Below are 14365 nucleotides of genomic sequence, written 5' to 3'. Positions count from 1 at the left end.
GGCCCTGAGGACAGTGCTCAGCTGTACCTGAGCTAAATACAAGTTGGTGTTTGTCATAAACACCTTGCTAACTCTAGTGAGTACTGTGCTACATCACTGGAATCAAAATCATGAAAACTGTAATTTCAAAGGTAATAAAGCATCAGTTTGATGATTAACTGATTAATAAGAAGTCTCCATAAACTAAGCTCTCAAAAACCAACATGCAAATAGCATCTACAGAATTTGCACACTGTTAGACTGGCAAGCATGCACCACTTAGGCTCTGGTCAGTATTAACTTCTTAGGAACATGATTATATTCAGTTATAACTACAAACTTGCTTCTGAAGCAGAAAAACAGAAGCTACAGCCTTCCCTAAAATGTGAAATCTGAAGATAAGTATTTTTTATTTTTATAATTTTAGAGTAAGTGGTAGCATTTACAGAGTGAAAGACCTTCCCAGAGAAACAATTCCTCCTCTTTTTTTTTTTTTTTTTTTTTAATTTCAGATTTTTAAAAAACCAGTTAGTAGATAGGAAAAAACAAGTCTTGAATACTTAAATGTAGCTCAAGAAGAAATGTTTGTTATATTTTGTACATGCCATGGTACTCTTTGCTGTATGTTTTCTATAAACTCTTACTACTGTTATTATATTTGGGGCAAAATAATAATATTCAAAGCTTCACAGCTGAGTTATAGCTATTACTATAGTCTCAGTTTAACACATAATTTCACCAGGAAATTATATCTGAAGCCAGTAACCGGTGGCTAGATTTATAAACATTTAGGTGCATACAGATGCTGAGAGGCAGTGGATGGAATTCTAGGACCAATCTGAATATTTTGGAAGCAAAAAATCAAGAGCTGCTGTCACTCATACTTGGCAAGCAGTATTCCTACCAAGTTTGGAACAAAGATACAGCTACTGTAGAGGGATGTGCATCACACATTATGCAGCATATAGCAACGTTCAGCCAAAATAATGCTCTACACAAAATAAAGTAAGCTAGGGAACTTCCTACCTCTCCTGGATACGGTCTCTTTATGCCCTGTATAGGTAAAGACTGAGGCCGTGGGCCTGGGTAGGCTTGCTGAGGCATCCTCTGCCCATGGGTGCTGAACGGACTCATTCCAGGAGGCCTAGGTTGGTTCATGCCCATGGGTGGCCCGCTCATGCTGGAAGGTGTCATTCCCGCTCCCATGCTTGCTGGGTTCATGTTGCCTGGCATTGAAGCAGGGCCACGAGGACCAGGCTGGTTCATAAACTGGTTGTTGTAAGCCTGAGTTGGACCCATCTGGAAAGAGGAACAAACCTTCAACGGAAGAAGAAGAAAAAAAAAAAAGAATAAAATGCGACATGCATTTAAAATGGGAGGAGGGGGTGAACATGCTTTTGGGGGGGAGCGGGGGAAGGAGAAAGGGATGTGTTATGTCGCATTTTCTGTCAATGTTCTCCAGCTTTTGATGGGTGGTGATGTTATTTATAATAAAAACTCACTTAGAATCGTAGAAGGCATAAGAGACAGACAGACACATCCACTAAAAAGAGTAGTAGTTTAAATATGCTAGTCTATAACGGTTAGGCTACAAAGCTCGCTGCACACATACAGCACTGTGCTACAATTTCTAAGATGCTATTCTTCATTACATCACCTGGCATATGGGCCCATATACTTCAAAACTCTGAGAGGTTTGCAAAAGAGAAAACTTGAAGCAATTGAACCCTTGTTTATTTCCAGAAAAAAAAATATTACAGCAAATCACGATGTGCTGGAGGCTATGGATCACCAGAAATGCGTGTCTCACATAGCTGTTCTTGCGGACAGAATTATTAAAAAGCAAATCTCTTTTCTATTGTTGTTTCCTTGTCTGAAGGGAGAAAACAAACTGACTGCAGCTGGCAAAATAAGCAATTACTCAAGCAGTACAAAATCTCTTTCGAGATTCTGAAACATTTCACCAGGTACTCAAGTTCAGAGGTTCACAGGGCTAACAACGGCGGCGATAACACATTCCATTAGATGTATCCGTAACTTCAGGTAATCTTTGATTGTTTTAAGGGACAATCTATGAACCAAAAGGCAGTTATGCAAGATTTATTGGGGAAAAATGGGGCACTTCAACTCATAACAACATGTATACATTCCAGCAGTTTCTCGTAAGCATTTATAACCATGCTCATGCAAAAATATAGATTGGCACCCTAAATAAATAAAGGGAAGGCAGTCCAGTTCCCTGTAATGGTCCAAATCAGGCAGGTATGAAGTCATAAGGGCTATGTTCTTACCGGTCCATACTGGTTCATGTCCTTATTCTGCGTTTCCTGAAGGGCTGCCACAGTGGCTGTAGCCGTAGCTGTTGCTGTAGCAGCTGCAGCTGCAACTGCAGCGGCGGCAGCAGCAGCCGCTGGCTGGGTGAAATCAGCTGGCGGCCTGGTGTGCGGTGGGATGCCCATCCCTGCGGGAGTATTGGGGCCTCCAGGGTAACTGACCAGGAAAAAAAAGATAGAAAGAAACAATTAAGACATGTCTGGTTTTGCTTTGAACTTCAGTGTTCCTCACCCAGAACTGTTCCAAAACCATGTTAACCATTCCCAGTGAGAGCCAGTGGGAGGAGGAATTCAGCGTATAAATGAGATACAAGAGCTGCTCACACGCCACCAGGGCTGCAAGGCATCCCCCCCTAGTTGTTTGTTGGGGCCACTAAACTGCTTTGCAGCAGCTCTGCAGCTCACTGAGAAGTTGAGCTGAAATCCGAAAAGTTAATGCATGCTCCATTTCCCAATAATTTAGGGGCAGACTGCACAGCAGCATGAACCGACAGCTGCCTCCACAGAAGCACATTCACCTGCCTCAGTGGCAACATAAGCCAAGTGCAAAAGCACTCCTCCCTCAGCCTGAGCAGAGCAGCCAGGAGAGATCAACCGCAATCAGTTCTTCCAGATCTCGCACAAGGAATTTCGCAGTTCCTAGCCACGTCTTCTATTGATCATAATATAAAAGAAACTAAATCCCATCTTTCCAACTCCAAGACTTCAAGTACCTTTATAAATATGGGTCAGTATTACTGTGCCCATTTTAGAGATGTCAAAATATAGGTGCAGAAACTTCACGGTTTGTTCAAGGTCACTCAGTAGATCAGTGGCAGAGATGAGAGATAAAGACATCCGAGTTCTAAGCTTATATTCTTCACACTAGACTGATTATGTTAACAACCTTTCCAGCAGTCTTTGCTGAGGGACCATAAATAGTGGTTTCTGTTAAGTGGACTTGCTACCCTTCTTTACAAAGGACAGACACAGAAAGTCAAAATTTAACAAAGCCCAGGCTATTATCTTTGGCCTGTTTTGCAAATGCATTATTTACTTCTCCAAAACAAATACACAGTTAGATCACATCTCTTAACAAAATCTAAACCCCTCCATTTTTTTTTTCAAAATTCCTGCTGTGGTGCAAGTCTTTGGGCAGAAATACCCCATCCAAAGGAATCCACTGTTGCCTAATACTCAAGCTTATTCCTCCATACAAGAGCATAAATTATGTCATCAATATCTTTCACAACCCGGCCTTATTAAATGTTAATCATTCCTAAGCCTGCAGTCTATTTAACAATCTCTCTTAATTAAAACTTTATTTGGGGGGTTTATTAGAACTAATTGATTGACCTAGGCCATTTCCATTTACTGTGATGAATTTTGTTGCAGTTTGTGTAGCTGATTTCTGAAGCTGTAGAAGCAGTATGTACTTTAGTTAACCAGCATAAAATAGCTACTGAGACTTAATGCAATTAAAATGAACGTGTGACATTTCCATCACGTCACTAAAACAAGCTTCATCAACTATTTACATCCCTTTTCCACCTCACACAGGTAAACCTTACCTCCCACCAAAGCCTCCACTTCCAGGGTAGTTGGGTCGCCCATACATGCCCTGCTGTATATACGGCTGAGTGGAGCCTGCCTTGGCTGAAAACTGTTGCTGCTGCCCAGCAAACTGAGGGGAGTTGATTCCAGGGTTGCTGGTAGTCATCCCAGAAGCCATGGGATTTCCTGCTGGGTTCATAGGGTTGTTAGCATTTGCCATTGGATTTCCCAGCACCTGTGAGTAAAAAACATGAGAATAAGGGGCTGTACTTTGAACTACATCAAGCAAATTGTGTTGATTTGCTGGAATCAATAAATTACAATACAACCATCCTGTACTCTGAACTCTAATGAGCAAATGTCTTGTTGAAGCCTAGGTGCTCTGGCTTCTGCCAATCACTCCTTTATCCATTTCCAAACTATCAAGAGTCTCTGATATCTAATTTTCCTTCACAGGAGGTGGTTTGGATTCCACTTAGTTAACAAGAGCACTTACTAAGAAGTTTCAATAAAGACCTGCTTGAGCCACGTTCTTTAGGTGACATTGATCCAACTAAGAGAAAGCACATTCTTCATTTTCGTTTGTTTTGTTTATGTAGGACTTCAAAATGACTTACAAGTATCCAGCCCCACATACAGTAAAGGATATTACAGATGCAAACACTGTCAGATTATGTATTTCCATGGCTTAGCCTGTTTTGTACAATTTGGTTTGCTTGCTTGAATTATCATTTTTTTCAACTGAACCAAAAATGGTATGACTTTCTTTGAGATATAAGCATGATGGTTCAGGGATTACCTGCATGGAAATCTGTCTGCTATTTAGGAAGAAATTTAGGGGTTGCAATTTTTGCAAAAGACCAAACCACACAGTGGTGTTGAGTTCATCCGGTTTTGAGATTTGTGATACCAAATCTGCGAGTCCAGCTCATTCCCTCAGGAAGCATGAAGACTTATGGGAAACCTTGCCATTTGTCTCAATCTTCTCTGAACAGCTACAACCAAGCCTCATGTTTCAGAGTTTCACCCTTTCCTTGCAGTGATTCTGAAGAAGCATTTTCTTCTTTTTTACCAAAGCACTTTTTTTCTTTTATTGCACATTACTCTGAAGGATCATGAAGATATAATAATATGTGTTCTTAAGATAGAGCAAAACACCGAATCATTTTTTCTTTTTCCTTTTTAAGTGTGAAACATTTCTGCAAGGGACTATCTTTCCACTTTCTGGCCAATGCTATTAGGGCACTATATGCTTATATTTACTCAGCTGTTTCTCTCCCAGATGGGATACCTTGGTTTCAAAAAGAAATCAACAGTAATAAACGAGGTCTGGTAAGTGTTACCTATCTGTATTTTTTGAAGGAAGACTGTGCCACAGTGTTTACATAACTGCTATGAGACTATCTATATGACTTTGCTCCTGAATGATTTCTTTTTTTAAATGACTCAATTCACAACAATTTTGTTTTTATTTTTCTATCCAAACTTTTAAAACAAACAAACAGGAAAGTTTAGTGTGGGATCTAATGATGTTGGATTTGAGAAACATGGAAAAACCAGGTTGGATTTACACACCACTTGCTCCCACAAAACATGGCAATGTGTTTAAAGCACCTCTTCCATGGTGTAAAAAAGGGGTATGCTGTCTAACAGTATGACTTGTGTCACAATCCTTGGACAGCATGCTATCAGAGATAACCAGTATCCTTTTCATTAAAGCTGCTTCTTTTTGGACAGCATAATTTTATAGCAGAGCATTATCTCCTCCAACACACTGGAGAAGAGAAAGAGAAGTAAAGAGGGAGAGAACTGAATGAAAATCAAATAAATATGTCTCTTGCCTGGAAGCCAGGAGATCCTGCTTTTGCTCCAAGGCATACTGAAATACATTTATTAAGGCAGTATCAACAGCGAGGTTGAAGAGAGTTCAACCTATAGTTGGTAGTTAGTACCTCGGCATGGAGGTAGAGTTTGCAACCAGATCTCAGCAGCCCACTAGTACGCCACAATCCTGGGTAAAACCAACAGAAGTTGCCATTTTGAGAATCTAGACAGAAACACCCTTTTTAATAAAAAAAAACTCTTCAAACTAGAATTCCTAAGAGGTTTACGATCATACCAAAGCCATGCCTGTAGTGTTAAAATATGTGCTATACCCTATCCTGACATTTGCATGCAGCTAAATGGGTTGCTGATTGAAACTCACAGACACCTCCTTGCTGATGCTTCCAAAGAGAACACAACTGGAAAAAAAAAGTAAAAGAAAAAAGAAAAGCAGTACGCACAACAAAGAGAACACAGACACTGTTATCGATCATAAGAGAACTTTCCCAAAAGCTTTTCATCTTGCAAGCATTAATCAAAACACAAATCTAGCAGGGAGGCAACATAAAAGTGAAGCTTACCTGGCTTTGAGAGGTATTAGTCACACCCCATACCGTGGTGACCACTGATAAGGAACCTGGAGGCTGGTTGGTATTTTGCTGCCAGGGAACAGAGTCATAAGGGAAAGACCCATCACTGTGAAAACAAACGTTTAGGAGAATGAGATTCTGGAAGGTTAAATGGTGGCAAATTGCTGGTGGGAACACAGGATTAACACCTCACATTACCTTAACTCTCCACTCCTTTTTCCATTCTTAGCTCAGCACTCCCAGAGGCATAAAGTTTCTTCTTTAATAGCAATGCGATCTCACCAAAATCACAAAGAACTAATGAATTCCTTGATTATATCAAAATACAGGGCTTTTACCATAAGGGTCTGTTACCAGAGAAAGTAAAAATAGATTCAAGGGCAGATTTTCAAATGGGGACACTAAGCCAGTTGCTCAGAAGCACTTATTTTTTTGCAATCCATCTCAAGCTCTTCAACAATCACTGCTTCAGCTGCCTCATAACAATTCAATTTGATTTTGAGACTAGACTGCAGCTCCACTGTCTGCACTGGTCCCCAAATGGCCAGAAGAGCCTTTAAAGGAATAGCAGTTCAACATCATTTTGAAAAGTAAATTGAAATTCAGATAGCGTTCTCCCACACGACGGATAAGCTGCATGCCAAAAACAGTATTAGCTAATCAGCATGCTAGAAAATCAACTGCAGATATACAACACATCTTTCAGATAAATATGTGGATGAGAGGACTGGGTTTTTCCATTAGCTCTGTCCACAGATACAAGCAAACATTTCTTTCAGTTCTTCTCATTGAAGAGCTTCAATGGTTGCAAAATGAACACAGGATATGTACACACCATGTAATTAATGACATATGTTAAATTCTGTGAATGTAACTATTAATCCCATCCGATAAAACACATCCCCACTTGAAATTTACTTGTTCTCATACCATTAACTTGTAAATTAGACTTCTATTTGCATATATGTACACATATATACACGATCTTTCCTCATCTAGATATAAACCATTTAATAAGCACGCAAATTGCTCTTTCATTATCAAAAGACCTTTATCTGTACTTTTTTTTTTATCAAGAATAGCATTTTTGCTTGGATTGCCACCCATCACCAGAATCCTTTATGGAGCTACCATGCCCAAAGAATCCATACAGGCTCTCTGAGAAATGTATGGCAGTGCTTCAAAGTCTAAGCCACAGGGCACGTAAGAAGTAACTCAAGCAATACCTGTCAAGGCAACTGAGCTGCCTGTGTCCCAGTGAGGGCTCTGGGGCAGAGCAGGGAGGTGCCTCTCCTGCGTTATCAGACAGCATACAGGTTTGGGCCACTTCTCCCTTTTCTGCCGTGAGCCAAAATCAAGGACTACATCTGAGTTTGCTCTTCATCTAGCTCATAAAGTCTAGCATAAATCATTTAAGAATAGGAACGACATCGCACAAAGAAGTGTGTGCACATGTGATAAAAACTGCCCATGTCCAAAGTGACCAATAATCTTGGTAACACCGACAGCAGCTAAGCTGAAATGAAATAGCGAGGACATTTTACAAACAACTAGTAAATTTCAAACAAATTCCATATAGCTGCGTCAGCACAACAGCACTGTATTACAACATAACTATGAATTTAAACTGACCTATTTGTTTCAAAATACCCAAATTGAATTAAGTAATAATAGAATCACAAAAAAATAAAATGAATTTAATTAGGGAAAAGAATAATTTCCCCTAACAAATAATTAGAGAAAATTAATGGAAAACATTAATTCTATATAAGATGCTTGACAGGTAATGTTTATCTTGACAGCATGCATGTAAAATGATGTGTGAATAAGGGCATATTTAATGCTTTATGCTTATTATTTAATGCTTGCAATCAGCAAGTCCTCTTAGCCCATTTTTCTTTAAAGTATTTTCTCTTACAAGGTTGAAAATCTTCCTAATCTCCCTCAAAGGCTCAGACAATGGTTTCTGTGACTAATATTTGCAAGTGACGCAATGTTTCAGCGAGTCCCCTCCGTCAACATGGACATGAATGATGACTAACCCACAATGTGTGACTACTACAAAGCTTTCCTCTTTTTTCCCACTCTGAATGATGCCTCCTACTTTATTTCCTTCTCTAATGGTTTTTGATGATGTCTGCTCTGCGATCTTTTAATATATTTATGGCACGTATGGATACTGGTATACTTCAGTGACTACAAACAAGATCTTGCTATGACATAAGCAGTCATTTCTGTACATTCCCTAATGATGTGCTGCTGACAGGTAACAAAACCTGAGGGACAAAGAAAATATTTTGTAAGTGCAGAAGTAAATAGGAAGGGTAATGACAGGCAGGGATCAAACCACGGAGTCACGAAGGCTCTCATGCTGCAAATAAACAGTATGGCTTGTACGCATGCTCAAGCTTTGAGCTAGTGATGCCATAGCTTACTGATAAGAAGTTGCACCCGCTTCTTCACTTTCTCTGCCTCCAAAGTACATTTCTTTTTCCTATTCTCCTTTACTGTACCCAGAAGAGAATTCATCTATTATTCATCCAACTGTAGAGTCAGAGTATTTGTTAGTGGAAGGTTGAGCTAGGTTCTCACAGATTATGCAATCACTTAATCTAATTATAAAGAAGAGCAAATCACTCAATTTTTACCACATTATGGTAAAGTGTCACCTCGAGAAGCCATACTGTTGACATACGATGAAAGCCTCCAGCACAGGAAACCCAGCATGACACGTAAAAGCCAGAATAAAAGACCATGTGATTTGTTGAGAAACATTCACTGCACACATCGAATCATTGTCCAGCGAAGGACTTAGCTCAGAAATTACAGCAACTCTGAAACAGTGGCAGGTGTGCTTTGCAGAACAACAACCTAACATGCACTTACTGAGTTAGACCTCACTTCACATGAGTTTCCCTTCAGCTACTGCAGTGAGGAATACTTGGCATTCTCCTGGTTTGTACTCCCCGACACAACACTCTGGCTATCACCCCCTACATATGCTTTTGAGTCCGACTTTGCTACACTGGACACAATACGCACAGCACCTCTGATGTGTGAATGTCTCTGTGACTTTAAGCAGTGAGACATGCTGAAATACACAACACTTAGCTACAGGACAACTTGCCCTTCCACTTCTCCACTCCTTTAACTTGCATTTCTGTCCTTAGACAACCCAAAGGAATACTCCCACCATCACAGGCAAATCCATGTAGGTACTATATTGAGACGTGACCAATCCAATTCTCATTTGCAAAAGAGCAGTCACTTCTGCTGTTACTATACAGAGCTGCATATTTCTGGAGTCCCTTTCTGGAGGCTTGAAAATGGCAGCCAGTAGGCAAAGAAGCTTCAACGCCTCCAGGCCAAGTGAAGTGCTGCCCACAACGTCTCCTGTTGAATGGTACAAGGGTAATTAAGTCTCTCACTACACCCTGGAGGGCAGTGAGTCAGTTTGGGCTCAGCTGGAGTCCACTAAAAGAGTACCGACTAAATTTATAACAGTGTTAATGAACCTATGCACACTACTGGTCAGCATGAAAGGCCAAACAGCAGAGGAAACCATAAAGCAAAGAGGAGGAGATGAAGGGAAACACTTCTCCAACAATAATGTAGTGAAACTGTGACCAAGGCGTAAGGAGGAAAGATTTCTTAGCGACTGGCAAGCCTACTGAAGCCACTGGTAATACAGCACCAAAGCCAGAGAGGTACACTGGCACATCTTCTCTTAATTCCCAGTGCTAGAAAAACAGAACCAATCAGATAGCAAACCTCTTCAGAATAGTTACAGACTTACGTCAGACACAGATCATCAGCCAGTTCTAATAAAAGTAGCTTAAGAGAAAGTGAGCTCTGTATAGTAAATAAAAGCTAGGGAATTACTGTAACTCATACATGATTTGCGGCATTATTTGGAAATGCTGCACTTCAAATATGTTTACGTAACTAAAACTACAGTTGTCGTTAAAGCAACCGTATGTGTATCAGATACTCTGTTTACATATCTTCATTGATTGAGGAAGGAGAGATTCAGATTGTTTAGTGAAGTACACATCCCGAGGGAATTGGTACTTTACATATAGTGGAGGAGTAGTATCTTCCTGGTGATTTGCCACATCTCTTGTTGGGAAGCCCAGGTGTCTAAACCACTATACTTTTAAATCACTCCCTATTTTAAACAAAAAATATATCAGCTACTGAAGAAAAGCACCAGATGTTGGCTTTCTCAAAAAAACCCTTTTTCCTCCAAGCACTGACATCAGGTTTCACACAACTGGGCTTCCATTGACTCCTCCTTGCTCCTTACCCTCAAGCCAGCTTTGCAGTTTTGCAGCGATCCGTAATGCCTCCAAAGCACAGTCGCTCCACTCGGCTGGTGGCTGACACACACACAGGCCACACAATCCTTTACATCTACAAATCTATCACAACTCCTTCAGCTGACATCAATAAGAACAGGTCATTACCCATGTAACATTGACTGTCATTTCTTAAGCAACTCAAGCACACGTAGAGAGGAGCGCACACCTGGCGACACAGAGTGAAATGTTGGAGATCTAACCTCCACAGTTACATAGCCAAAAGCTAAGTTATATATCGGATAGCCAAAAGCATAGCAATCCAAGCACACAGTAGCTGCAGAACTCCCTGGCAGGTGGCAGCTCTCCCTGCCTGTGCCTCTGCCCCAAGCAGAGCGTGCGTGCAGGATGGGAGCACCCTGTGGCTGTATTCTTGGCTGGAGCCTCTAGGTGACACCACTTTAATACAAACTAACACAACAATTTCCAAACAAGACTCCAGGCTCCTTCCTGTCTCTCCTCACTTCTCCTCCCTAAAATCCCATTCATCTGCAGTGAAGAAGAAAAAAAAAGAAGACAAATCAGAAAGGGAGACAAAGCCCTTCACAACTCTAGTATCAGTACACGCATTCCCTATCCCACGCTGTCTCACAAGGTACGCAGCTTTATTTTGCTTTCATTCAGGTTAAGGTTTTGTTGTACTTGGGTTTCTCAGATGAACAGTGCTCATGTAGCTTTAATTATTAACACAGATTCATTTAGCAATCCTTCTTGATTAGGAATTCCACCACAAACTTATTCTAAGCATACTCTATAAGAGAAAGACTGTTTTGCATGGTGCAGCACGTACACTGAACACACCGAAATGGTGGTTTGAATTTATGTTATTGAACAGGCATGAATCTGACTGCATTTCTACAACTTTCCTATCAGTATAAACAAAACCCAATGACTTCTTTAAAAATAAAATCACAAGAACAGATGGAACACTATTAGCAGTTTCCTGCAACACCAGAATGCTCCACAGGAAGGGCTTCAGCTAATTTGTCCCATTTCAGTAAGCTAGGAAGCCCTGACAACCTATTCAGAAATAACAGAGTAGAAATTTTTATTTTCATTATTTATGGCCAAACTTCCACTTAATCTGTAGATGGCCGCGACTTCTCTGAAGAAAAGGCACCGGAAAACCAAATTTTGTTTCTCCTTACTGGCAATCAGAAACATTCTGCATTTGTTTTGTTTTTGAGAACCCCCACATTTAGAAGGAAACAACCGACTTCTCATTTTCATTGAGACTTTTTTTTTGTTGGGGAACAAAACCAATGCCTCAGCCTCACCAACTTAGATATACGCACTGTCTTTATATGGCTAACACGTTTGGCTGAAATGTTTCAACTGAAACACTCAAAACTCTCTTACATCAGCGTACTTTATTTTTAGTTCAGTTTGCATGTAGGAGAAAACATAATTGTTAACAACTGTATCACAAAAAAAATTATCAAGATATCACTTGACTTTCTGTGCTGTGTTCTACGCAGGCTGTAGGAACCATTCTACACAACTCATTCACAGGGAGGAAGAGGCAGAGCAAGCAGAACTGGCATAGAAAGAATGCAAAGACCACCTAAGTCAGCAAGGAAACATGAAGACTTACTGTAAAGGCAACAAAGACTGCGTACATCCTTTCAGCATAAAGCAAACTAAAAGCCAGTGCTGTGTATAGGTACCCAAAGGTGCTCAGGTGAAAGATAAAGGAAATAAGAGGACAGTATAACAAGCATGAATGCCAGCAGTGGCTTTGGATGGCTGCAGTAATTTCCTTTCGACTGATGACAGCTATGGGTTACATGCCTTCCTCAAATACCTCTCTGTATTTAATAGTATTATTTGAAGAAGTTTGCGGCAGAAATTAAGGCTGCATTGTGTAATTCACTCAACAAATGCATACCGATAGAGTCCACGCAAATCACTGGGCGCAACTATGTAACGTGAATACGAAAAGAGCCATTTTGGAACCGTTCTGTGAAATTCTGTCTCTCTCTCTACTTCTTAAAGGCTTGACTCCAAGCATTCAGGTCTTCCAGAAAAACATCCACCTTCCAAAATTATCCCTACAAAACTTCTCAAGTCCACTGTTTCCAAACAGATGAATATGTTCCCCAGCCCCATGCAAAGCTCTGCCTCTCCTGGCTCCAAAAGCACCGGGCAGCCATTTCTGGAGTTACCTCAAGCGCTGTCTCAGTACCGGACACTGCTTGTACTGGGCTATGAGCAACACGAACTAAAGAGGAAGACTGAAAGCGGTTAGAGGTCCCATCATTTATTGTAAAATGAAGGAAGACTGCTTTCTGGTGAGCTGCTTGAAAAAATAGAAAGGTCCTGACCCTGAGCTCGGCGAGCAGGTGAAGGTGAAGCAGTCAGTAGGTGAAGGCAGAGAGCAAGTTATCAGCCTGGCGGCTCACGGCCCCTGCAGCTGCTCTGCTAGCTACCAGCACCCCTCGCAGGAGCCATTCACACAGCCATCCGTACAGCCACGGCGCTCTGCAGGTGATGGAAAGCACCCTTGGAAATGGAAAGCCTTCAAGTTTTACTTTATTGGCCTACGAGGCTGGTGGCTTGCAGGACCGGATGCTGCCTGCCCGTCCCACTGGCTGCTGGGGGACACGCGTGCCCCGCTCTGCAGTCAGACACGTGCTCACCAAGAGCTGGCGTGGCGGAACCTGGCCCTGGAATCAGAAAACGCATCGGGCCGACGACGAGTTTAACCCAGGTGTTCCTTCACCCGCGAGCACCCGCACCCCTTCACACACAGCCCTGCCACGTTCCTGCCCTCACCGATGTCCCCGCACACGTGTGCGGGCGCGCTCCGAGACGCCGCTCAGCGCTCAGCGTGGGGCAAACGGTGCAGGTAGGCGATAGAAACGCTCCGCAGCCCCCTCTGCCTCGGAGCCGCGGGGGCAGTCACCGCCCGGCACGGCGTCCCTCTGCTCAAAGGAAAGCAGGTCGCAGCATCGCCCCGGCTCCACGCCGCGCAGCAGCCCATGCACCGCGCTACTACGGCCCGGATCCCGGTCGCACGATCCGCCGCCAACAGCCCTGTCGTGAACACGCCACCTGTTACCTCCCCGAAACGCTGAAATCATCTTACGATCATTTTCAGCGCGGCGAACGCGGCTTAACCTTTATTGCACCTCGGGGCACAGCCCCGCTCGGCCCGTGCCCGATCTACGCACGTGTGCCGGAACGCGCCCCGAGCGCTGCCCGCAGCACCCAGCGCAGCGCAGCGCCCGGCCTCCCGCTCCCGCTGCTCCCCTACAACAAAAACACACCCACCCAGCGGGCTACCGTTGCCCGTTGCCGTGGTAATCCGAATGCCTGGGTATTCGCTGATTATCGGCGAACGAGACTCGCATTGTTCACACCGCAGCGCGTCTGCTACGTTAATGTGAGATAATGGCAGCCAGAAGACTCCTTTTGTTCCCGGCTTTGCTGTTTATTCATAGTGCCTGGAGGTCAGCGACTGCTACAACAACCGGGGAAGGAACCGCCGAACGCGTGAGCAGATTCCACTTCTGCTTTTGCCCGAGAGGGGACCGCCAGCGGCCCCGCGCCGGAGCGGGGCAGCGGGAGCTGCGGTCTGACTCACGCAGGTGTAGCGGGCGGCTAGGAGGGAGATGTGATGGACTTGCACTTCCGAGATTTTAGATGAAGCTGATTTACGCTCGCAGGGAACAGGAAAAAGCCGCTTTCTGCAGAGGCGGGGGGGCAGCAGAGCCCCGCCACAACTTACTGGAGGCGGCCAGCGGGA

At 42.8% G+C, this 14365-nt stretch overlaps 1 protein-coding gene across 12 annotated transcripts in view; it reads right to left on the bottom strand.

Annotated features, from left to right (window-relative positions):
• The window catches only part of ZMIZ1 (zinc finger MIZ-type containing 1), a 333239-nt gene that overhangs the window by 30449 nt on the left and 288425 nt on the right, over nt 1–14365 (bottom strand). For 9 of the 12 annotated variants that reach the window (XM_021398381.1, XM_021398386.1, XM_021398383.1 and 6 more), the window contains 4 exons: nt 6251–6365; nt 3863–4080; nt 2271–2469; nt 1006–1296 (listed from right to left, as the gene is read on the bottom strand). In XM_021398381.1, coding sequence (XP_021254056.1) covers nt 1006–1296; nt 2271–2469; nt 3863–4080; nt 6251–6365 — 823 coding nt within the window. Of the gene's footprint in view, nt 1–1005; nt 1297–2270; nt 2470–3862; nt 4081–6250; nt 6366–13890; nt 14099–14365 lie in introns of those variants that run through there. The other 3 variants (XM_021398384.1, XM_021398394.1, XM_021398391.1) reach the window with 2 other exon arrangements.

This window comes from Numida meleagris, chromosome 5 (assembly GCF_002078875.1).
Source record: "Numida meleagris isolate 19003 breed g44 Domestic line chromosome 5, NumMel1.0, whole genome shotgun sequence".
Classification (NCBI taxonomy): domain Eukaryota; kingdom Metazoa; phylum Chordata; class Aves; order Galliformes; family Numididae; genus Numida; species Numida meleagris.
This window is presented reverse-complemented; position numbering and strand designations above follow the sequence as displayed.